The sequence below is a fragment of the Glycine max genome, chromosome 9, assembly GCF_000004515.6.
Source record: "Glycine max cultivar Williams 82 chromosome 9, Glycine_max_v4.0, whole genome shotgun sequence".
Taxonomy (NCBI): Eukaryota; Viridiplantae; Streptophyta; class Magnoliopsida; order Fabales; family Fabaceae; genus Glycine; species Glycine max.
Window position 1 is genome coordinate 1515801 of NC_038245.2, and position 22926 is coordinate 1538726.

Consider the following 22926-nt stretch of genomic DNA (forward strand, 5'->3'; position numbering starts at 1 on the left):
AAAAATTAATTTACCCTTGTTTAATGTTATCCATGCCATTTTTTTATTTATTTGAAATATATTAAAGTAATTAAAAAATATTTTTAATGGGTTAAAAATGAAAATACCAGACTTACCAGTAACCCAAAAACTAGTGTATAGGAAGTGAGTTGCAATAAATATTTAATAAAAATGCAACACGGTCCATTACTTTTGTAATAAATAATTTTGTAGTATTTGCAAAAATATCCATATTAATAATAAAAAGGAGAAAAAGAAAAACTTACTTAGATAACCACCTTTAATATTTAATCAGATTTTTTCATCCAAGATAATTGTGCACAAGACCCACTTCCCAATTAATTTATGTGTTCAATTGCATACAGTTCCCAATTAATTTACCTAATTTTGGTTCAAACGCCAATATGGGAAGAACAAATTGTGGGTCTGTCCACAAAAAAGGGTTTGCGAAATGTGTAATTAAGTCAAACTTGGGGGCTAAGTTTGTCCAGCACTGAGTACACACGGATTCTCTTGTCTTTTCATGGTGGCAGTGGCAGTGGCAGACATCCTTCATTATTTTTCTTGCCTTTACCTTTCAACTTGGAATTGTTTGAATTGCAGTGATCACTTGGTTGGAAGCAAACTCACAAGCAGATAATGAACCAACACACTTCACGCCTTCATCCTCCACTGGTCAGTTCATTTCATTTTTACACGCATAATTAAACCTAACCTAATCTAATCCATTTTTCTTTGCTGCAATGAAATGTAAAAAGGTTTCCATTTGCAATCTTTGATCTTCCTCGTTTATCGTTGTTATGAAACACCTACTCCTGTTACTAATTAATGGAATCTTTCATTGTTAATTTCTTCTTATTCTGGAAGTAACCTAACCTATGTGTTTTGTCTTATTCAGTATTCTGAAATGTCACTGCTCAATGAGTTCCTTCTCTTCTGTTCACTTATAATTTGGTCTATACTCAAGCTCTTAAGCAGTTGGGCTCACTCATAAATTGTGTTTGATGCTTTTTTAAGGAAGATTCTAGTACATGTATCACAAGCACCTTTAATTTTTTTTCTTTTAGTCATAATGATATAAGTCATTGTTGATCTGATGATTTCATGGTCCTCATGTTTTCTTAATCTCACTGTCCCACCATCAGCATTTAAAAAAACTTTCATGCCTACATTCATATTTAATGCTAATAACATTGAATACTAAATTCATGGTTGATCTGATGATTGAATACAGAATTCATATATAATGCGCATTGCATTGAATACAAAATTCATGGTTGATTTGATGATTTCATGGTCTGCATGTTTTCTTAATCTCACTGTCCCACCATCAGCATTTAAAAAAACTTTCATGCCTACTTACATTTTTAATGCTAACATTGAATACAAAATTCATGGTTGATCTGATGATTGAATACAGAATTCATATATAATGCTAACTTGTACGGGATTATTGTTAGCATACTAACCTAGCAGGTGTTACAGGTTGCTGGGGCAAGGAATTTGTACCAGGATCAAAGCTACGTATCCAACCTGACATAAATCCAAATGAGAATGAGAGAAAACACACCTAGAGAAACGACAAGAGTTCAGCCTCCTCTTCTATCTGGTCTTCCTGATGATCTTGCTATTGCTTGTTTGATTCGAGTACCCCGGATTGAGCACAGGAAACTACATTTAGTTTGCAAGAGATGGCACCGCCTTCTGTCTGAAGACTTCTTTTATTCACTCAGGAAAAGTCTTGGAATGGCAGAAGAGTGGTTATACGTCATCAAAGCGGACCGTGCTGGAAGAATTTCAGTCCATGCTTTTGATCCCATCTACCAACTATGGCAACCCCTTCCCCCTGTTCCTGGAGATTTTCCTGAAGCAATGTGGGTTGGTAGTGCGGTTCTTAGTGGTTGCCATCTATACTTATTTGGCGGAGTAGATCTGGAAGGATCTAGATCTATTAGACGTGTTATTTTCTACAATGTCTGTACAAATAAATGGCATAGGGCACCGGATATGCTGCAGAAACGTAATCTGTTTCGTTCGTGTGTGATAAATAATTGTCTTTTTGTGGCTGGTGGGGAACTTGAAGGAATTCAAATGACTCGATCTGCTGAAGTTTATGACCCCAGCCAGAACAGGTGGAGTTTTATCTCAGAGATGAGAACATCCATGGTGCCTTTGTTTGGTTTTGTTCACAATGGAACATGGTTTTTCAAGGGAAATGAAATTGGGAGTGGTAATTCCATGTGTGAAGCCTATTCACCTGAAACTGATACTTGGACCCCAGTTACTAATGGAATGGTCAATGGAAGGGGTAATGATTGTATCTCACTGAATGGACAACTCTATGCATTAGGTTGCCCGGATGGATGCAAGCTCACTGTATATGATAGAGCAACAGATTCATGGAAAAAGCTTATTGATAGCAAGCTTCACGTGGATAAATTTCCATCTCTAGTAGCTGTTGCACCTGTTTCCCTTAATGGAAAGCTCTGCATTATCCGCCACAATATGAGCATCAGTTTAGTTGATGTTTCAAGTCCTAACCAACAACTGGAAAGCAATCCTCAGGACCTTTGGGAAAATATTGCTGGAAAAGCTCAGCACATTCGCAGGTCTTTAGTTAGAAAGTTATGGTCAACTATAGCAAGGCGTGATTTTTCCAAGGTTGCATTGTTTGCTGTCAGGTGCTACAAGCCTGAGAACAAAATCTCCCCTGATAATATTAGTTATGCAGCTAAGGAGACTGGTCTCTTTGGAAATTAATTGAAATATGTTTATCCACTTTCTTGCAATGGACATGTAGGAGAAATTATGCTTCTTCTTTAAGGTTAATTGTAGATTTTTGGCAATAGAACCAAGTCTTTCCTATACAATCTTGAATAGGTGGCAGACGTTGTATATGCTAAATCTCTCTAAGGCCGTGCCTTTTCCTTTGTTACTAGATATTAAGTATAGAGCTTTTTTCAATAGAGAAGCTCTTAAAAGAGCTTCCAACCTTGTATCCAAACAGGCTCTAGTTGGTTAGCAGATATAAAGATTTGATGTAATCACTTTGAACTCACCTTACTCATTCTACCTTCAGTTCTTTATTGTTCCCCAATTATCTCTTCTCTGTTAGGGCTGAACCATCAATTCAAACAGCTGTACATTTATAAGATAACCTAAAGCTTCTGTTTCGAGACTTAGAACATGTTTGATTTACAGTTACAAAATAAATTACGTTTGAAATAAAAATAATTTTGCTAACAGATCAAATTTATTACTTCTGCGTTAAAGTTAAGATTACCTTTAGCACTAACGCACCTCAAAAACATTTTCTCTTACATTTATGTCTTACAATAAATTTTTTCTTTTACTGTGATAATAAGTTAAGCAAACATACTAAAAATATAGGTTATACTATTTTTTTTTAAGACTGTTATTAATTTTCGATTCATAAAGATAACTTAAAATTTGTAATATATTATTCATCGTAAAAATGATACTTCATCTTCTAATTTTCTGAATTTTAAAATATAAATTAGTAATATATAGATATATAATTATAAAAAGATTCTCTTTAAAATAATTTTCAAAATTTATACGAATTAGTTACATATAAATTTATTGCAGTTTTAAACATTTTATTAATTTACACTTTAATTTTAATTTTAAAATTCTCAAAATACTTGCTTTTCCTATATTATAAATAACTTAACTCTCGCCTCTGGAGTAAAAAATTAAAAAAAATAAGAAATAATAAATATTATTAAATAAATAAATAAATAAAAATAAAACGGAAGTCTCAAGTCTCAAGTCTGAAATAGTTGAGTTGACGGAAGTTGAAAATTTTGGTTGAGCAAGAGCCTTCTCTTTGTTCCGTTCCGCGACCATGTCTCATGTAAGTCTCTCTCTCTCTCTCTTGGAATTCAGATCTGTTTTTCCCCATTTCTTTTTCTGTGTATTATTCCGATCAGATTCATGTATTATACCTAATCCGTGATTTTATCTGCATGCATGTGTTCCCTTCGTTACATTACAACCATTATTGAATTTTATCATCCAATTCGCCTAATCCGTGATTTTATCTGCATGCATGTGTTCCCTTCGTTACATTACAACCATTATTGAATTTTATCATCCAATTCGCAAAACTATTTATCTGTGTCGAATTTTTGTCATTTGAATTTGGTTACAAAATTGAAACCACTCTTAATTAGCCTATATTTGCTGTATCACATCACTCTGACCCGATCTAACACTAGGTTGCAATCGAAATGTGTTCATTTATTGTGTGTTATTATTTGAATGTAGTTAGTTTTATGGAATTGGAATAATTTGAAGCTAGTTGACTTGCTGAGATTTTGAAACGTTTTCATGAGGTGCCTTTAATTAAGGAATATTCTGATCATGTACACTGTGCCCTGTGTTTTTCTTAGGAGACATGCCCTTCCGTAAAGAACGTCCTTCTTTTGGATTCTGATGGGAAACGTGTCGCAGTCAAATACTTCTCTGAAGACTGGGCAACGAATAGTGCCAAGGAAAATTTTGAGAAAGTTGTCTTCAACAAGACTCAGAAGACCAATGCCCGCACAGAAGGTGTGTAAAACTTATGTGATATGGTCAATGATCAATTGACCATGCCATAATTCATGATGAAGAATTGTCTGTGTGTTTGATCAAATTCTGTATGTGATTGGGATAGATTGCTGATCACTGATTCGTATATGACCTCCTTTGAGTATTGACTTCATTTCTTTTGCCTTCATGGGCTTTTTCATTTGACAGCGGAAATAGCAATGTTTGAGAATAACATTGTTGTTTACAAGTTTGTCCAAGATCTTCACTTCTTTGTTACCGGTGGTGATTATGAAAATGAGCTTATCTTAGCCACAGTTCTGCAGGCATTTTTTGATTCTGTGGGCCTTCTGCTCAGGTTGTGGTCTTACATAAACAATTTATATATGTTCCATGTTCAAGGGTGTTTTTAATCTATCACTATTAACACAGTAGTCCTTGATGATTTTACTGTCTTTTCCCCTCTAGAGGCAATGTGGACAAGAAGGAAGCACTAGAGAACTTGGATCTCATTCTATTGTGCATAGATGAAATTGTTGATGGCGGGTATGCTATATGCTATTCATATGAAATTTATCTTCTTTAGTTGTGTTTGTTAGCTTCTCAAAATCTTCTCTTGCGCTTCCCACTTGTTCCAACCTACAAAATAGGAGCTATTTGATATATTGGAGATCAATTCTTTTCTGCAGTTTAATGATTGAATTTGTAGATTTTTTGTCATAAAAACAAAAATCTTCTTTGAACTGTTAATCTGATAGGATGGAACTTGAATACCCGAGGTTGGAGCTTTCTAACTTCATCATGGTACTCTTGAAACCTGTAAATGCTAGAGTAACAAATTGACTTACATCAGTTTTTGATAGCTCTGGCTTAATTCTGTCACATTGCCCTTATCTAATGTGATCAATGAAATGTAACAAATGTCACTTTCACAAGTCTTATAGTGTAGCCTATGGCCAGAGTAGAATTTGGATACATATGATGTTTCTGCTGAGTTTTTGGCAGACGACATCTATTTTTTTCAGTTCTTTTCATTGTTAAGCCAACCACATGCCCCTGATTTGTTTGAACACATGATCTCATTATTCGACCCTGTTCTTAAACGAAAAGATGCCATATTTAAATGAATCCTTAGGCTAAATACATGTTTCTTTGGAAGTTTGGATAAACGTGCACTAAGCCATGCTTTTTGAGAGATCATGGCTTAACCTTAAAACGCATTACTTAAATCTTGGATACAGTTAATTGTGTTGCTACTCCTTAAATGGTTTTCCTCCATGTTTCCTGTGGGATAAAATGCACAGTACACCCATAACTCTAGTACCTTGCTGTTGCAGCTGCTTTGTGATGTCAATAGTAATAGGTCCCATAGTACTGAAATGTCATTGGAATCATACCATACATCACATTTATATAGAAAAAGGATACCCCTCTGAGCTTCCCCCTTTTGTGTGCCTTCTCTCTTATTTTCACCTCCTTACTTCTCTTGTATCTTCTACCTATGTCTTGGCTTCACCCAAGTCTCACTTAAATTTCATGTCTTCGTATTTTGTGCAGTATCATTCTTGAAACTGATCCAAATGTTATAGCGGGGAAAGTTGCTAGTAATAGTATAGATTCTGGAGCTCCTTTGTCTGAACAGGTATTATATTATATCCCTCACTTTAATACCAAAAAAGAAAATTGAGATTAAATTTTTGAGGAATAACTGTTTTTTTTCTGTTGCAGACACTAAGTCAAGCATTGGCCACAGCCAGGGAACATCTTGCAAGGTCCCTTCTTAAATGATTCAAATGGCATTTGACAGAGGAGGAAACTTGTCTTTTAGCTTTTCGTATAGACGTTTATAAGAATCAAATTGCATTCTCGAACATTCGAACCTGGATGATGGTGTTATTTGCGCTGTGAAAGTTAACTTTGACATGCTTATACGGGCTATTTTGGCACTACCTTATGACGATTTGTTCATTTAATTACCCATTAAATTTCAGTATAGTGGCATATTGCGTATGTTCCACAAGTTTATAATAATCAACTTTAGTGCATACTAAACTCTAAATTTTTATATTATCTCCCCTTTAGTTTCAAAAGCAAACAACTATCCCTCGATTAAAGTCAGAGATCCTGACGTTAGTTTATTTTAAATTGACATTACAAAGGTCATTTGCTATGATAACTAATTTTCTGGAAAAAGAAAAATCTGTCTCTGGTACAGTCCTGACTCCTAATACTTGCACAAGATTTTAGTTTAAAGAAAGGTCACGAAAGTTTAAATTAATGAACGGAAATATTTTTAGATCACGAGTCGTTGAATAAACTTCTCTAGGTATTTATAGTAGAAGGTAAATACAATGGATTATTATAAATCAAACTGTTTGTATAAGTTAAAATCAATTTATAAATCTGATTTTTCTTAAAAACTTTTTGTTATCTAACTTCTCAATAATTTATAATTATGTATCAAAAAAGTAATTTTAAACTCTTAAGGATTTTTTTTACTTAATTATAAATTAAATCACTATTTGAAATTAAAAGGTTTCATAAGTTAGATGGCAATTCAAACTGAGCTATATCTCAAAAAAGTACCATTTCGTGACTTATTACACATCCACATATACTAAGCGAGTCTGTATACAGCCTGATTTTGAGTTGAACTAGCAAATGCCAATTTTACTAAAGAATATAGGAAGCGAAAAGTTACAAATCCTAGTTAATCGTAGTAGAACTAGAAAGTTTAAAGTCTCACTAGTATCACATCTTTCACTTTGGTGTTTATGAAAAATTATTCTATATACACTAAGTTGTAATGACGTTTGCAAATTCTGCTAAATGAAAAAACGACATATGAGGCATACAAATATTCATTTCATATAAAACTTCTAATTTATTCAATAAAGAACTTGTATGTATAGAGCAAGTCTTTAAGAATTTCGGCTTTGTTTGAGACTGAGGCCTTCGAATGTCCAAAAGTAGCTATGAGCTTATCATCACTGATCTCCCATCCATACAACCACGGTTGTGAATACGCAACGAGATATGCTTTTCCAATTCATGCTTTAACTTCAGACTTGGAACAATCATTAACACCAAAAGTAATTATTGTTAAAGCATCCTTGGACAATTATATTATTAATATCTCTATTGTATGACAAGATAATCTGCATCACTGCGGAAACCATCACCAGCAGTAGGAGGTAAGTTTTTGGGAGAAATATTTTTCCGGACTTGAGCATGAGTCTCTGCTTCATGCTGAAACATCTTCACCAATTCTTGCAGCTCAAGCTTCCTAACTTCAACCTGTCCCTCAGCAACAGGGTTTTTCAGCCCAAGGTAAACCATGCCAACTGCGATCAGCACTACTCCCAGAAAGACAAGGATGGCCGTGAAAACACCGAATGCATACGGAGTATGTTCTGCCCCAGGTATCCCATCAACGTTGATCCCAAATAATCCGGTAATGATGGTGAGGACAACGCCAACGCCACCAAATACAGCTAAATTATGGGTTACTCGAAGGCTTCTGTCCTGCATAGATATTCAGCGGATGCAAGACAATTATCATGTTAATCTAGGGTGAGCAATATAAAGTTGTTCTAGCTACTATCAGAAAGTAAAAAAAAAAAAAGCAAAGCATTCTAAATGAAAGTTCTGAATGGTAAACAGACGGCCGTGAACAGCTTCTTGCTCCTCAATCATTTCTCTTGTGCTCTTTTTTATTCCCTCTAACAGGTTTCTTGCTCCATTTCCTTTTAGATGTTGAAGAAGCTCAAAGACAATCTCATTTCTTGCATGGAGTGACCACTTAACCCTGATAACCTGCAATGAAACACGAGTTGTGAAGAGCTTCTGTGTAATGGATTTGGCCAGTATTAATTTCATTAAAAAAAAATCAACCCAAGGTAGAGAATTTGGCTCACTTAGGTATTGCTTGGGCTTTTCAAAGCTATTTTCAAACGTGAAATATTAAAATAGACAAATAAATAGGTTATGGAATGTTATTATTATTAAAATGTATCTTTACATGTTTGAAGGACACAAAGAACAATTAAACTTCATTGACATTGTTGATAACTAAAAGTACTAAAAGCTCAAGCTGTGAAGTAGCAGCCCTTAACTCAATGACTCTTAAATCCAGCTTTTAGAAAGGAAAAGCAATAAAAACTTATGTATGAGAAATTGTAGTTATGTCAAGTCTGGCAAACTTCTGGATTCTTGTTCCAAATTTAAATCTGTAAGGAGGAGGAAGATTGTGACATGAGATATGTAAGCATTCATGAAATGCTATATTTGTATTATGTTAGTTGTTTTACATAAAGCTCAGTGAAAATAATTACATGAAGTTGTCTAAAGATATCTTCTCCTTGGCAAGAATGAACATACCTGTGTTGATAACTTTCTAATTTCTAGATTTAAGATTAGGATGAAAAGATTCAAATCTTCATGGTTTCTCCTAATAAAAGGGAAAATTGTCAACTTAGTGCAAGACAATTTATAAAACTGGAATGACTTGAATTTACACAAATTGCACATTTAAGAACCTGTTCATAAACTTCAATTCAATCTCATCTGCTGCCCCAAATATAGATTTACGGAATAACCTGACAAATTAAATAAAAATGTCAAGCCAAAGTAACATGACTTGAAGTTTACATAAAATGCAGTTGGAAAAAAGAGTGCACTAAGATCAATGCAAGCATGAGATACATTGGATGTCTACTTAAATTAGCTATATTGCTTTCTTTCAGACAAACTGCTATCTACTGGCTGTGTGACACTAACACAAACAAGCCCAAGGCATAATGCCTAAGGAATCCTAGGTTTATTTTTGTACTCTTCTCATTTACTTTTTTTGTTTTTTTTTATTTACAAGCCTTACCTGTTGCTATTTTCCTGGCAAACTCCTCAAAAAATCCCCATATCATGTCCCTAAAAGTTTCTTGCCTTATTAAAATTATCCAACCTAGTGCTAGGTGGCAAGCTCTTGATGCTGTGTTTCCCATTCATGAAGATGTCAATCTAAGTCCATGTGGCAGCACAGCAAAGAAGTCATTCCAACTTAGTGCTAGGTGTCAAGCTTGACAACTGCTATCTACAGGTCCCTAAAAGCTTATAATTTTCCTGAAAACCTAACGACAACAAGACAACGACTTGGGATTTGTAGGTCTCTGCTGTGCTGCCACACGGACTTTGTTCTAGTTTGTACTAAAACCCATCAACTAGAAATCAAAATTTACCTGTTTTCCTTCCACACTTAAGTGATCCTAGAAAACCCTAATCCTAGAGCATATGACAAAGAAACCACAATCCTACAAGCATTTAAGCCATCAACAAAAACATAACACAATTGAAAATTTTCATTTAAAATCTTATTGCATATACACACTCTCATATGTATGCTTGATGTGGTGCATGTAAATGTGTTTTAGCAAACATAGATCCAAATATAGATTGCCAAATGATAATATTAGTTAAGACTAGCAATTACAAAAGTTTAAAACGCAATGTACCTCATAGAAAAGATGTTTCATCCGCTCACTTATAAGTCTACTTTCGTCTCTCAGAGCTAAACTAACAGCAGGATGTAGCCATTGAGCATTGCTGAGCCAAGTGGGGTGACCTGCAGAAGCATGGCACCACCATATAGGCCCAGTGGGATGCTCCCAATAGGGAGCTGCCAAATCTGCTACAGTAAAATCATCTTTAGAATACTCAAATTCAAATTGATGAGAAGACCACTCAGCATCAACCTGAACTGCTTGGACAAGTTCTGAAATTCTTGCCCATCCAATTGGTACCCAATGACCACCCTCATACTTTTTAGATTGGCCAGCCTTAGGGGTCTGGCTCTCCTTGTCGTCATCAGAGCCACCAAACAAACTCTCCCTCGAGACATTTACAGATGAAGGATCTGAGAGCTTCTTTTTATCATCCGAAGGGACATGATGCATCTTTGAATGTTGGCCATGCATTCCGTCTGTGATCTTTGATGAGGAGGAACTCAATTTAGCCGATCTGTTTTGTCCTCGAATGTATTCAAAAGCACAAATAAGTCCATCTTTCCAAAGGTCATTTCCATTATTGGGATCTCTACCATGATAAGTTTTATGGCTATCTAGTTTCTTCGTTATTCCCGAGGAATGTGATTGACCTTCTGTATCACTCATTTTTCTGCTCTTAATGAAGCCAACATAGAGCTTTCAAGTTAACACCTCACCAAAAAAAAAAAACCACTCTTATATGAGGAAAGTTACACTTCTGATTCCAAGCCAGGATTTGAACATCAACATCAACCTTCCTCGACTTATCACAAATCAATGCTACAATTTGATGGGAAAAGGTATTAATTTTAGAATGGGATAGTACAGATATTCTTAATAAAGTGAGAAGAGGGAAAAAAAACAGAAAGATTAATGAAAACAATTTAAACATAATAACTGTCAATCTATTTTGCCGTGGCAGTTAATCAAAGTAGGAGACTATGTAAGAAAAGCATTCAATAATGATCTAAATCTAACCAGTCAAACATCAAATCGCATCAAAAGCAATAAACCTGTCATGCAATCTATTTTCTCGTTTAAAAGAGAAAACAAGTTTGGGTAATTAATAAAATCAACGAACCTTCAAATGAGGTTGATTCACTGGGTTTTTTTTTTCCAGTGTTCCTAATGGCTCTAAGAACACAACACAACAATAAGCATAATTGTAACGATGCAATTCAGGGATCACTCAGATACTTTCCAAGTTAGAATTCAACTCAGAAGTATATATAAAAGCACACAGCATGTTTATTAGTTATAAAAACCACAACTAAATTGTATTAAGTCATATTTCAGAAGACTCGGGCATTGATATCATTACTGTTAACAAAAATAATAATTGGAAGATTTGAGGAATAAAAGGAAATTACCAGGGGCAGTGGAGAGTGGTGTCTTTCAATCCCAAACCCAATCCTCAAACGAATATTAATAAATTAATAAAAGCACTTTGTTGTGCGATACATATGAAGTTATAAATCCGTTATTTTCACACACATATCTTAACTTAATCGAAGCACTTTGTTGTTTTATTTGACTCCAATTTAACTTGTTACGCGCTCAAGCATCTATTCTTCTTCTTTTGTTTTTTTCCTTTTTTGAGCTTTGCTGTCCAAAGTCACTTTCAACTCTATGATTAATGTAAACTGTGGATTGGATGGATGCATTATGCTGAGAGGGACTTCAAGTCACAAACCATCACTGTATCTATTTTTACTTTTTGTTTATACAATTTTATTTTATTTTTACATTTCACTACTCTACGACGATTTGGAAGAAAAAAATTATTGCAAAATAAATGTCATTTATAAAACAAATGTATTAAATATTAATATTTTTCAAGATTACTTTTAATCATTATTTAGTAAAAATATTGTATAGAAAGAGGAAATGAATCATTAATTAAATAGATAAATGATATTATCTTTAAGTTTTCAATATAACATTAATTATTTTTTCATTAATGCTTCTAATAAATATTACTTTAATTTTTGAATCTAATATTAATATTATTTTTTATCTATTTAATAAAATTAATTTTATAAAACTATTATTCTCTTTAATCTATTTATTAATTTTATCTATTTAAAACAAACTAAGACAATACTTACTTTAAGATGCTTGTTTCATTATAATTATCATCCTAGGTTAATTTATATAAATTTTAAAAAATTAATAAATGAATGAAAAAATACCAATTTTACCAAATTAACATTATTATCATTAATTTATTTTAAATTTTTGTTACTCGTATCATTAAAATTATAAGAAACATAAATAAAAAATAACAATTAATGTTACATTAGAAAACTTAAAAGCACATTTCTTTCAACTTCAAAAATACACAGGCAAAAAACAATGAGCATCCCATTAAAACTACCGAAAAATGCTGTTTTAGTTTTCGAACGGGATGGCAATACCCATCTGAAAATTATAACTAATGAGTTCTCAAGTGTTTTTTAGTTGAAACCGCCGACATGGACTTCAAAAATTATTACTTTTTTTATTTGCTAAATCTGATTTTTTTTAGCAGAATCCAACCGATGCTCATCCTTTCATTCAGGTATTATAGTGCATGATTGTTCAGGAGAACTTTCTAATGTGCATATAACATAAAGCACAATAGAGCGTAACCAGTTATAACAGGTGAGAATGTTATCCAAAAGAGATTTCCACTATGATCAGATGAAAATATTAGGAAACAAAAAACAAAAAAGTACCGAATAAACCAAATTAGCAGCACACTTAGTACCTACGTTAAACATGACGAATATAATTATGTAGAATACAACCTCGTGGCAATGGGCTCATGGTCTCTAGAGACCAAACAATGACAAGTTACTAGACCGTGAATGCCTCTGATTAGCCACTTTTAAACTCACATAAATACCCTGAAAAACCGGGAGGTGATTAAGATTAGTAGCTGTTTTGCCATATTTGTTGGGACTGCTTGGATGGTTGGCTTTGCGGACCACCCAAGGATGCTTCCCGAGGATTTTGTGGCTGCTGTTCCAGAGAAATGCCAGTCTGAGATTGGTAGAAATTAGGGTACCCAAGGGGTCCAAAATGCTGTAAAGGCGGCTGCTGCTGCTGCTGCTGCTGCTGCTGATGCCTTTGCCGAAATCCACCTGGTTGTTGTTGATTCTGTCCCTGCAAGTTATAATAGTTGCTGGGAGGAACTGCAGACATTGTTCGAGAGCCAGGGCCCTGAACCCACATGGGAGAATTCTCGTTCTAGAAGAAAACACCAGATAAACCCATTTCAGCTTTACATATAAGTAGGCATTAGAAGAAAAAAAGTAAACAAGGTTCCATTTTATATTCTTTCCTCACCCCCACCTTCCCAAAACTGACAATTCAGAGTTAATCGCAACAAAGTAAACTTGAACCATTTTTACCTAGCCTTTTAAAGAATCATAGTTTTTAACAAGCATAACAGATCATATTTCAACTTGAATCATCATGATAGTTCCAAATTGACAACTTTTCCAGAGAAGAATCGTAACAAGAAAATAAAAGCAGTTAAATGTAAATAGTTTTAAAATCAAGATCTTTGTACCTGCTGTAGTGACATCATATGATTGTTGTCCTTAAACTGGGAGTTTATAACATCCTCATATCCAATGGTTGTCCCAGTAGGAGCAGCAGGCGGATTCAAAGAAAAATTTCCTCCAGGAATGCTTGTTGAACTGCCAAAGCCATATCCAGGAGGAATAGCAGCAGACTGAGGCAAACTGCTGGCAGAAACATTATTTTTATACTGTGGAAGCACTGCTGCCAGAGATTGGGGATACGTGTTATTTCCAGCAAAAGTCTGCTGAAAAGCTGATGGCATATAGGTATAGCTCTGAGGCAAGAATGGATAGCTAATCATGTTAGCAAAATGTCCCAGAGGAAGACTAGGTTGGGAGTAGGGATGCATAGCAAGGTGCTGAGGATGTGTGGGTCCAGTGGCAACACCTGCACCAGACAGGGTTTGTGCATTAGGTTGAGGTGCAGAAATGCCGCTAGCTCTTAGAGCCTGCAAATTGACAAGAGAAACTATGAATTCCCAGTTGTTATCTTCCTATCCTATAACAACAAATTCAAAATATGGATGTGACGATTAAACCTGCAATAACAAATAATTTAAATCCAGAATACACCCAGGACCAGCTCTACAAACATTTCTGTCAATATGAAAGCAGTCAATTTGACCAGCAATACTGGAAAACCAACACAATCATCTGATTTGAGTTGATGAACTGGATGTAAGTCAGCTTTAACTAATGCAAAAAGTAGTCAAGTTTACAGCTGGTGTTTAATAGCCAGGGTGAAATTTGTGATACAGCTTAATGAATATTACATTAAAAATAATTTATTAGAATACCACCACTGCACTAAATAGTATTAAAAATCAAGATCTTTGTACCTGCTGTAGTGGCATCATATGATTGTTTATAACATCCTCATATCCAATGTATAATATGGTGTTTAATATATATATATATATATATATATATTGCACCATATTAATAGCCAGGGTGAAATTTGTGATACAACTTAATGAATATTACATTAAAAATAATTTATTGGAATACCACCACAGCTCTTCAATATACTAGAAACCAGAATTCTTAATTCCACAATGCACTTTTTAGGTTAAGAATGATCTAAAATTCAAAAAACTATGTCATCCATAACATTTCATTTAAACAACTTAACATCTCTCAAAAGCCATTATATAGAGAAACTTAAATAAGCTTATTAGAGCAGAAGTGCACCTCTGACATGGTTATGGTGGAACCACCAATTGAAGAAGCAATGTCACTATATTTTGTAGGCATCGATTGTGTTGCAGGGAAGGGTAAGTATGGGATATCTTCTCTTGCTGTTTGAACTGGTGAAGACAACAGAGCACTGGGCAAAGAATTTGTATGTGCCTGCTAAAATATTGACAGAATGACAGTAAAATTTAGATCTAGATAGCAGGATTGCTAGATAGAATTGTAAGATATAAGACAGAAACTACAGCAATATCAAATGTTATTATATTAAAATGACAGCAGACGGTACACATAATGCAGTTTTAGGGGGGAGGGGGCAATTTAATAGCTATAGTATTGTGTTCATTCAAACAAAACAAAAAAAAAAGTGTTCAGAAACATCTAATTAGGCTTTGTTTGTTTTAGTGGTGCACATTCTTACAATCAGTTGTTTTGCTGAAGGAACAAACTGCTTCTGAACACAAGATTTTCAAAATTTCAGCCATGAAATATCTAATAAAAACAGGCAGTAAGTCATTCTAAACTAATTCACTGAAGATCTAAAATATGACCAAGCCATAAAACATGCATTACCATTACACCAGAGAAGGGAGCAAGATTCTGATTCTGTGAGCTGGTCTGTGAAACAGGAAATGTGACCTCCGGCTGTTGGGCATTTTCATAATTAAATCCATGAGAATGTGATGGAAATGAATACTGATTTTCCTGAGCAATTTCAGGGGGTTCGGGTTTTAAAGCCTCTTGTGAAATGGAAGTATGTTCATAGGTCCCAGCACTCACACCAGTTCCTTGAACTAAATTTCCATCTGAGGTAGTAGTAGTAAGATGCTCATCCCCATAATAGTCAGGATTTCTGCAAGAAAGATATCTTTAAGGAAACTAGGAATAATCATGATATTGCAAGTTTGGACAAAGTATACTATTATATAAGCAGCATACCTAGTGTCTGAGTTTTCAATTGTTGAAGCATCCGCTGCACCAGATGTATCCTCCAAGTTACTTTTCAAAGGCCTAGATGTAAATGACCCAGATCCAGAAAGGGGGTTTGCAGATCCAAAACTTCCAAAGCTCAAATTCATGCATTCTGGAGTATGGAGTTGTAGGTGATTTGGAATTACTACAGAAGGATTGTCATCTTCTTGTGCTGTCCCCTGATCATCTCTCTGTATATTTAGCTGCTCTATGTTTGCAGCAACTGATGAAACATCATCTTCAGCTGAAAGGAAGAAATTTAAGAATTAAGACTACACAGGCACGTGTCTAAGATAAAATTATGAACAGTACGCATAAAGCATCCCAGTTTCCATTGTCATCATCATAAAAAAAGATGTCTGTGAGATATTGAGATTGGTAGGAATTTATGTCTGCACATCATAAAAAAGATGTACCTCCTGTGTTATCCTCTGAAGTACTTTTAGCGGATATAGAAGCAGATTCAGCATTGTCTGCATTCTCAACGGAACCATCTTCAGCTCCATGTTCATCCAAGTGAGTTTTCTGCTGCCAATCAGCTTCAGCAAAGCTTGACGAGTTTGCATAGCACTCAGAATTTGCATGGGCATCAACATCTGCATATACTCTAACATCATGTTGGTTCTCAATACAAGGCCATTCATCATTCTGTGGAACATTGTCGCTAATGGCATGGCCTTGATTAGTATTTGTTTCTGAAACTTTGGAAGCATAACCTTGCGATGAATGCAAGTTGTTATCTGAAGCTGCTGGAGGCATGAAGACATTCTGATGATTACCACTCTGGATGGAAGAATTATGCATGGATGGCCTGGCCTGTGGCCTACCCATCTTGACAATGTCGGCCATTGATACTTGGCCCGTATTCCCTGCCCATGCAGATTGCACTCCAGCACGTTGTGATGATGAAGATGGTCCATCACCGATGCTGAATGCGTATGTTTTTTCAGTAACCACAGAATCACTGCAACAATTTTGAACATAAATGAGACATGAGAAGTGGGAACTGCACCCTGGCCACACAATAAGACAGTTCTGTATCCAAGTGCTTGTAGGAACAATCAAAAAAGACAAAATTTTATGCTACTAAAGATAGATAAAAGAGGAATAGCCACACAACTAGCTATATAGTCAAATACTTTAGGACTACATATATAATAAATTTTCTATCTAGTTAAATGTTACAAAATAAAGTTGTAAAAAACATCATAAAAACAACTAACAGTCCATTTTCAACCAATTTCATTCCAAAACCAAAATACTCACTGTTCATAATACCCAGCACAGAAAGATCAATGTAGAACCTTAAAGTAATCCACAGAATAATTGGCACATAATCATCCACTGTTTGAGAAAAATATTAAATTGATACAGAAAATAGATCGTAAGAGTTGGATGCCAAGACAGCCTACTTTTCAAGAATAAATTGAAGGGTTGTTTCCCTTTTGTATTAACCTCAGTAGGTGGTCAGGCTTGGTTTTCAATTTCTTCTTATAACTAGGCCAAATTTGTAAATGTATCATAACCATAAGAATCCCTTTAGCCATCGTGATACATCTTTCCCACTCCAATCATGTAAATTTTATTGTGTGTTTATATATGAAGGAAAATAAACCTGTAGGATGCCGGTCTCATGTTCGCATTGTTTCCCAGCACACTAGGTGCAGAGGATGTAGACCCTCCATAAGTGGGTGCCCCATTTTCCTTCTTGTATACAGGCTTCCCCTGCAGACCATAATCTGGCCTCCCAAAAAAGGACAGAAATTTAAATAATTATAATAAAAAAAAATTATAGTGGCAGATACTATAAGTTTCATCAAATAAACAGTCCAGAGCAATGAATGTATCAGTTCAACACCCATCGTCTGCATACCACTGCTGCCGAATTGGTTGGCACCACCACGTCCACCATTACGATCTGTGCCAGCCCTACCACCGCCACGACTGGATGTGTTGTTTGTCCCACTCCCACGAGACCTGGATTCTGTTGGGTCCTTAATCTGAACCAACAAGAGCAAGAACAGGTAAAAAAAAAATATATAGATAGACAAACTCAAATAAAATATCAAAAACAACAATAAGGGTAGGAACAGTTATCAGAAACAAATGCTCAACTCAAAGTGTCAATCCAACTCATCATATCCACCTACAAACTTAGCACACAGATTCACCTACTGTCAACTTATAAACCTATGCATATGCCACATAGCAGTAGAACACACTCAGGAAACAAGAAACAAAATTGATTATTTCAAGATAAAATAAAATATTTTTTTTCAAGATAAAACATAAAACCAATTCTGAATAGCTGAAACAAACAAAAAAAAAAAAGCGTGCACCTCTTTTTTCTTTTCTCGCTTGCTCTTCACCTCATGAAAAGGATCTACACAATTAACAAACCTAACATTAGAAGAAAAAAAAAAAAAAAAACGCACGCGTATCCGATAACGTCTCTAACAGCACCCTGCGCCACAAAAATCACACTCCGCAACCAACAAAGAAAACTAAAGCACGTGGATTATTCTCGCTCAGTTATTTCTCCGTTTCGAATAATGCGCGGGCGAGCAAAGCAATAACATCAGAAAACACAGAACAAAGGTGTTTGCGTTTGGTTCCAAGTGAAAGAAAAACATCTAAACATCGAAACAGAAAACACAGTAAGATTGAAAGAGAGAGAGGAACCTTGTGAGAGGAGACGACTAACAGCTTCGTTAGGGTCCATGTTACAGTCTTTGAGCGTGGCGTAGATCTCATGGTCGGGGAAATTGGAGACAATCTCCTTCAAGCTCTGAACCATCTTCCGCGACGACGCTGGAATCGTCGCCGACAGCGCCTTGCCACCGCCCTTCCCACTCATCGTCACTGTCTTTCTCTCTCTCGCTTTCTCTCTCACACACCCTTTCTCTCTCACACACCCTTTCTCGCACCACCGGAGTAGCTAGGGTTCCGCCGCGACAACAACCGGAAAGAAGAAAGAAAACCTCTTTCGCTCACTACTCGAACGCTCTTCGCTCTACAGTTTGCAACCAAAAAGCGAAAACCCCTTCTCGCTCTCCCCCCCCCCCCCCCCCACTCCTTTTCTCCTGCGTCTACAATTTTTTATTATTATTGTTATTTATTTCTTTTAAAGCCTTTTCTTTCTTCTTTTTCTAAATAAATAAATATCCTCTTTTGAAAATATTATATTTTTAGTTAAAATTCCAAGAAATTATTATATTATATGAGTGAAGATTATTTATTCTCAATCAAATTTCATCCAACATATTTTTAGATTTTTTTTAGAAAACTATTTAAATTTATATAATCTTAAATTACTATGTAATAATTTCTAATCAATTACGTAACTTATAATCAATCAAATATTAAATGTAGATAATATTTCAACAAAAATTTAAACCTTAATTTCACATAATCTTATAAAAAAAAACATTCGTTCACCACGTCCTATTTTTTATGTTTTTTATATAAAGAAATTTTATTTCATTTCATTCTTTTCTTTTAAGGTTGAAGATGTGGATTTTATTCATAATAAACAAATAATGAGGGTACATCATTATTAATAATGGGTCCAATTGAATGGGGAACTCCTTCATTAAGTTTTTACATTTGGGTAGTGCTTCCCCCTCCCATATTTTCCTCCATTCGTTCCTTGGCTTCCTCAAAGAAGACTCTATGGAATTGTACTTCATTCGTGCAACATGGTAACCAAAATTTACCGTGTAGATGCCATTCGTGGTGAACTTCAGTGGTTGTAATCTTCCACCAACATCATCTGAATTGGAATTGACTTTATAGCAGCAACAGTGTTAGGCAAAAACATGCTCTCTATCACTTCCCACTTTCTTCTCCAAACAAATGGCAGAGCAACATATCCTCTCCTATTAAGTTGACCTCATTATGCTCGTCCATATGTAGTTGGGCTTGAAACATTTAGATGTTTCCCATATTGAAGTGTTTGGAAAGTATCTTGCTTTTATTACCCGAGCCATCAAGGAGTCCTCATTCACTAGGATTCTCCACCACTGTTTTGCTAGTAAGGCTATATTGAAACCCTAGCCCACCTTCATTCTTGTGCCTTGTCAACCTCTTCCTACTCATCCAGTGAATACTTCTTTGTTCTACATCCCCTCTGCATAAAAAACGTGCAGTAAGGTTCTTTATCTCACTAAAAATAGACTGTGGTAGGAGGAAACATCTCATAACATATGTAGGGATTGATTGGACCATTGATTTGATAAGGAGCTCTTTCCCAGCTTTGGACAAGGCTCTCTCCTTCCACCCTTTAATTTGAAAACTAGAGATTAGATCTTCCAACAAGGGTAGGAAGACCCAAATACTTCTCCTGATTTTCCACCGCCTTAACCCCCATCAATTGTATTAGCTCATCTTGTTTGGTACTAGACACATTTTGGCTACAAGGAAGTTCTGACTTGTCAAAATTTATCCTCTGTCCAAAAGCTGTTTCATAATCTTTTAGAATGACAGAGATATGAGTAACTTCCTCTTTGGTGGCCCTCGAAAATATGATACTATCATCTACAAAAAATAAATGGGAAATCATAGGAGCTGATCTAGAAACTTTAATGCCATGCAAATCCCCTGAAGCCACAACTTTATTCAGTAAAGCAAAGAGAGCTTTAGCACAAAGGATGAATAGATAGGGAGATAAAGGGTCTCCCGGCCTAATACCCCTCTGTTGAATGAAACTTTTGTGAGACCCTCCATTTACCATGACAGAGAATGAGACAATATTCACACACTTCATAATCTAGGAAATCCAACTGCTTGGAAATCCCATATAGAGCAAGACATTCTCAAGAAAAACTCATTTTATCATGTCATGGGCTTTAGACATATCTAGTTTAAGACCCAAGAACCCTTTCCTCACTTTGTCCTTGTTCTTCATATAGTGAAAGCACTCAAAAGCAATTAGAGCATTATTTGTTATGATTCTGTTAGGTACAAAAGCACTCTGACACTCCTCAACAGTATTAGGCAAGACTCTTTTCAGCCTATTAGCTATAGTTTTTGTGACAATTTTAAACAACATGTGATGTGTAAAATAAGTATGCACAAGAACAATTGTGTCCTACACATTAGTAATAATAGACCTAAGTCTAGATATTGTACCCAAATAACCAGTTTTGTTTCCCAATAGTAAAAATTATTAAACTAACAATTGGAAGAAAAATTAAAACGAAACAAAATTATTTTTGTGATTTTTGTTTTTAAAAGAAAGCATGTAAAACAAGATAAACAAGAAATTTGAGTGATATTAAAAACAAGAAATTCATATTCCAAAAGAATTTAAATTCATTTTTTTGTTACCAATGTGAGGACTTTATTCATAAGTAATCTATAAGTAATTTTATACTACTCTTTGAATTTTGAGGTCTATTATGTTATGATGTTGATGAGTCCCTATAACCCACCTCACCTCAACTTTTAGCAATACAAAAAACTATAAGCTCCTATGCAACATTTTCTCCAAAATGTAGACAATTCATACATACCACAAAGGTATTCAAATTAATCCTTCAATCATTATAACTATCACCTCCTAAGCAGCTTGAATTCTAAACTGTTTTATGTTGTCTATGGCGCAGATTCGCAGAAGAAACAATAAGGTATGAAAAATGTTGAAAATCCTCCACTATTTTGTAGTGGCAGAAAGTTCGCGAACCACGTTTGTTCCCAACTAGAGGGATTTATCAAGTGCAATATTGTTGATGCTGCCATGTTCAATGAGTTCTATACTTATGGTTTTTGTGCTTGCCTTCGAAATAGTGAGGGTTATTTTATCAAATAAAAAACGTGGTGGCATTATTATGGTTCTCCATGTAAGCTCACGAGGCTGAGGATGCTGCACTTTTCCATGCTTTAACGTGGATAACTGAACTGGACCTGCATAATGTTATCGTGGTGATTGGTTGCAAGTTTGTCGCTGACTCTTAATTCACTGCATAACAGACCAAATTATACTGAGTTTGGACTCATTGTGGATAGTGTAGACAACTGCTGAACTCTTCCCAAAATGGCATGATCCTTTTTATCCAGAGACAAGCTAATCGAGTCTCTCATGAATTTGTTAGGATGTCTAGATTTTTTACTAGTCATCATGTTTCTCATTATATCATGTATTATATTCAGTCTATTATTATAAATGAAATGATTTAATTTTTTTTTCTAAAAAAGATACCATAATGTTCTTGCTACCATATTCAAATTTTTTATTATAAATTTTGTACTCTATTTTTTTTTTACAAAACATTTATTATGAATAAATGTGCTGATTCTTTATAGTAGTATTATTATACATTATTATAAAATCCATAATTTTTCCATAAGAACTAAAAAACTTGTTAGTAAATAATTTCATACACAACAGCTGAAAAAATATAAGAAATATAATAAAAAAGTTGGTTGCTACTAAATAATTTTGATGCTCTAATTAGATTACGAGTAACATAAGTCATAAGTGGTGCAACCTTGTACAAGGTAGTCCATTACACTTTTGGGAGGAGGATCCTACATTACATATTTGCAATCTAATTCATAAGTGATGTTCTCCAAAACATATATATATATACCTTGCTGGAAGAAAGTCTGAGTTTTTAATGGATCTGCCAAGCCAAACCAATCATTCATAAAATCCACACATTCTTAAGAGTTTTTAACAAATGATATTATATCTTTAATAACATTAAGTTGGTTTAAATGGAACTAAGTTCACATTTTTAATTAGAGTTTTGAGTTGCCGGAAAAAAAAGAAGTTTTGCGTTTAAACTTATAGATATAAAAATGTGATTGGAAGAAAATATTTTAAAAAAATTAATTAATTAAATTTCTTATTAGATTAGTAATTATTATTAATAAAATTAATGAATATTTCACGTTTATAATATGATAAAAAAAATACACTGTATATTAAACACTTTTAGTAAATCCTCTTAAATGTTGATGTTTAATTATAGAAAATATCAAAATGTGATATTCAAACTTTAATTTTTAAGCAGTAAAAAAAAAAAATTCAATTTTTAATGTGAATGAAAATGAAAAGTATACCAAGAAATTACGTTAACCCTTGGGAAAATAAAAAC

At 34.5% G+C, this 22926-nt stretch overlaps 3 protein-coding genes and 1 pseudogene across 8 annotated transcripts; 2 read left to right on the forward strand and 2 right to left on the reverse strand.

The window, feature by feature from the left end:
- Positions 1–453: 453 nt before the first annotated feature.
- On the forward strand, positions 454–3157 carry LOC100782904 (F-box/kelch-repeat protein At1g55270-like; annotated as a pseudogene). Its single transcript, XR_415817.4, has 2 exons — positions 454–675; positions 1486–3157. The product of XR_415817.4 is annotated as an F-box/kelch-repeat protein At1g55270-like (transcript).
- Positions 3158–3810: 653 nt separating this feature from the next.
- LOC100527022 (uncharacterized) lies at positions 3811–6536 on the forward strand. The gene is given in 6 exon segments (NM_001250506.2): positions 3811–3877; positions 4416–4575; positions 4765–4912; positions 5023–5100; positions 6112–6196; positions 6283–6536. Coding segments are annotated over 6 exon segments (540 nt in total). The 5' UTR covers positions 3811–3868; the 3' UTR covers positions 6343–6536.
- Positions 6537–7196: 660 nt separating this feature from the next.
- LOC100783441 (uncharacterized) lies at positions 7197–11835 on the reverse strand. 3 transcript variants are annotated; one of them, XM_014761849.3, is made up of 6 exons: positions 11462–11835; positions 10062–10871; positions 9093–9152; positions 8935–9004; positions 8220–8370; positions 7197–8079 (listed from the first exon to the last, which is right to left on the reverse strand). In XM_014761849.3, exons 2-6 carry the CDS (start codon positions 10064–10066, stop codon positions 8054–8056), a joined length of 312 nt encoding a protein of 103 aa, XP_014617335.1. In that variant the 5' UTR covers positions 10067–10871; positions 11462–11835; the 3' UTR covers positions 7197–8053. The 3 variants fall into 3 exon arrangements, 2 of the variants coding, with proteins under 2 accessions (XP_014617335.1, XP_040861255.1); XR_001382574.3 differs by lacking the exon at positions 11462–11835 and adding an exon at positions 11173–11414 and having other exon boundaries at positions 7197–8370; XM_041005321.1 differs by having other exon boundaries at positions 7197–8370; positions 11462–11829.
- A 908-nt stretch (positions 11836–12743) lies between these two features.
- Positions 12744–18919, reverse strand: LOC100783978 (putative uncharacterized protein DDB_G0288537). Of its 3 annotated transcripts, none has more exons than XM_003534711.4 (10): positions 18509–18919; positions 18166–18209; positions 17700–17826; positions 17442–17565; positions 16243–16790; positions 15794–16070; positions 15428–15707; positions 14852–15013; positions 13648–14109; positions 12744–13322 (listed from the first exon to the last, which is right to left on the reverse strand). In XM_003534711.4, the coding sequence occupies exons 1-10, from the start codon at positions 18681–18683 to the stop codon at positions 13005–13007; spliced, it is 2517 nt and encodes an 838-aa protein (XP_003534759.1). In that variant the 5' UTR covers positions 18684–18919; the 3' UTR covers positions 12744–13004. The 3 variants fall into 3 exon arrangements, with proteins under 3 accessions (XP_003534759.1, XP_006586817.1, XP_014617336.1); XM_006586754.4 differs by having other exon boundaries at positions 14852–15010; positions 18509–18886; XM_014761850.3 differs by lacking the exon at positions 18166–18209 and having other exon boundaries at positions 18509–18886.
- Positions 18920–22926: the final 4007 nt, after the last annotated feature.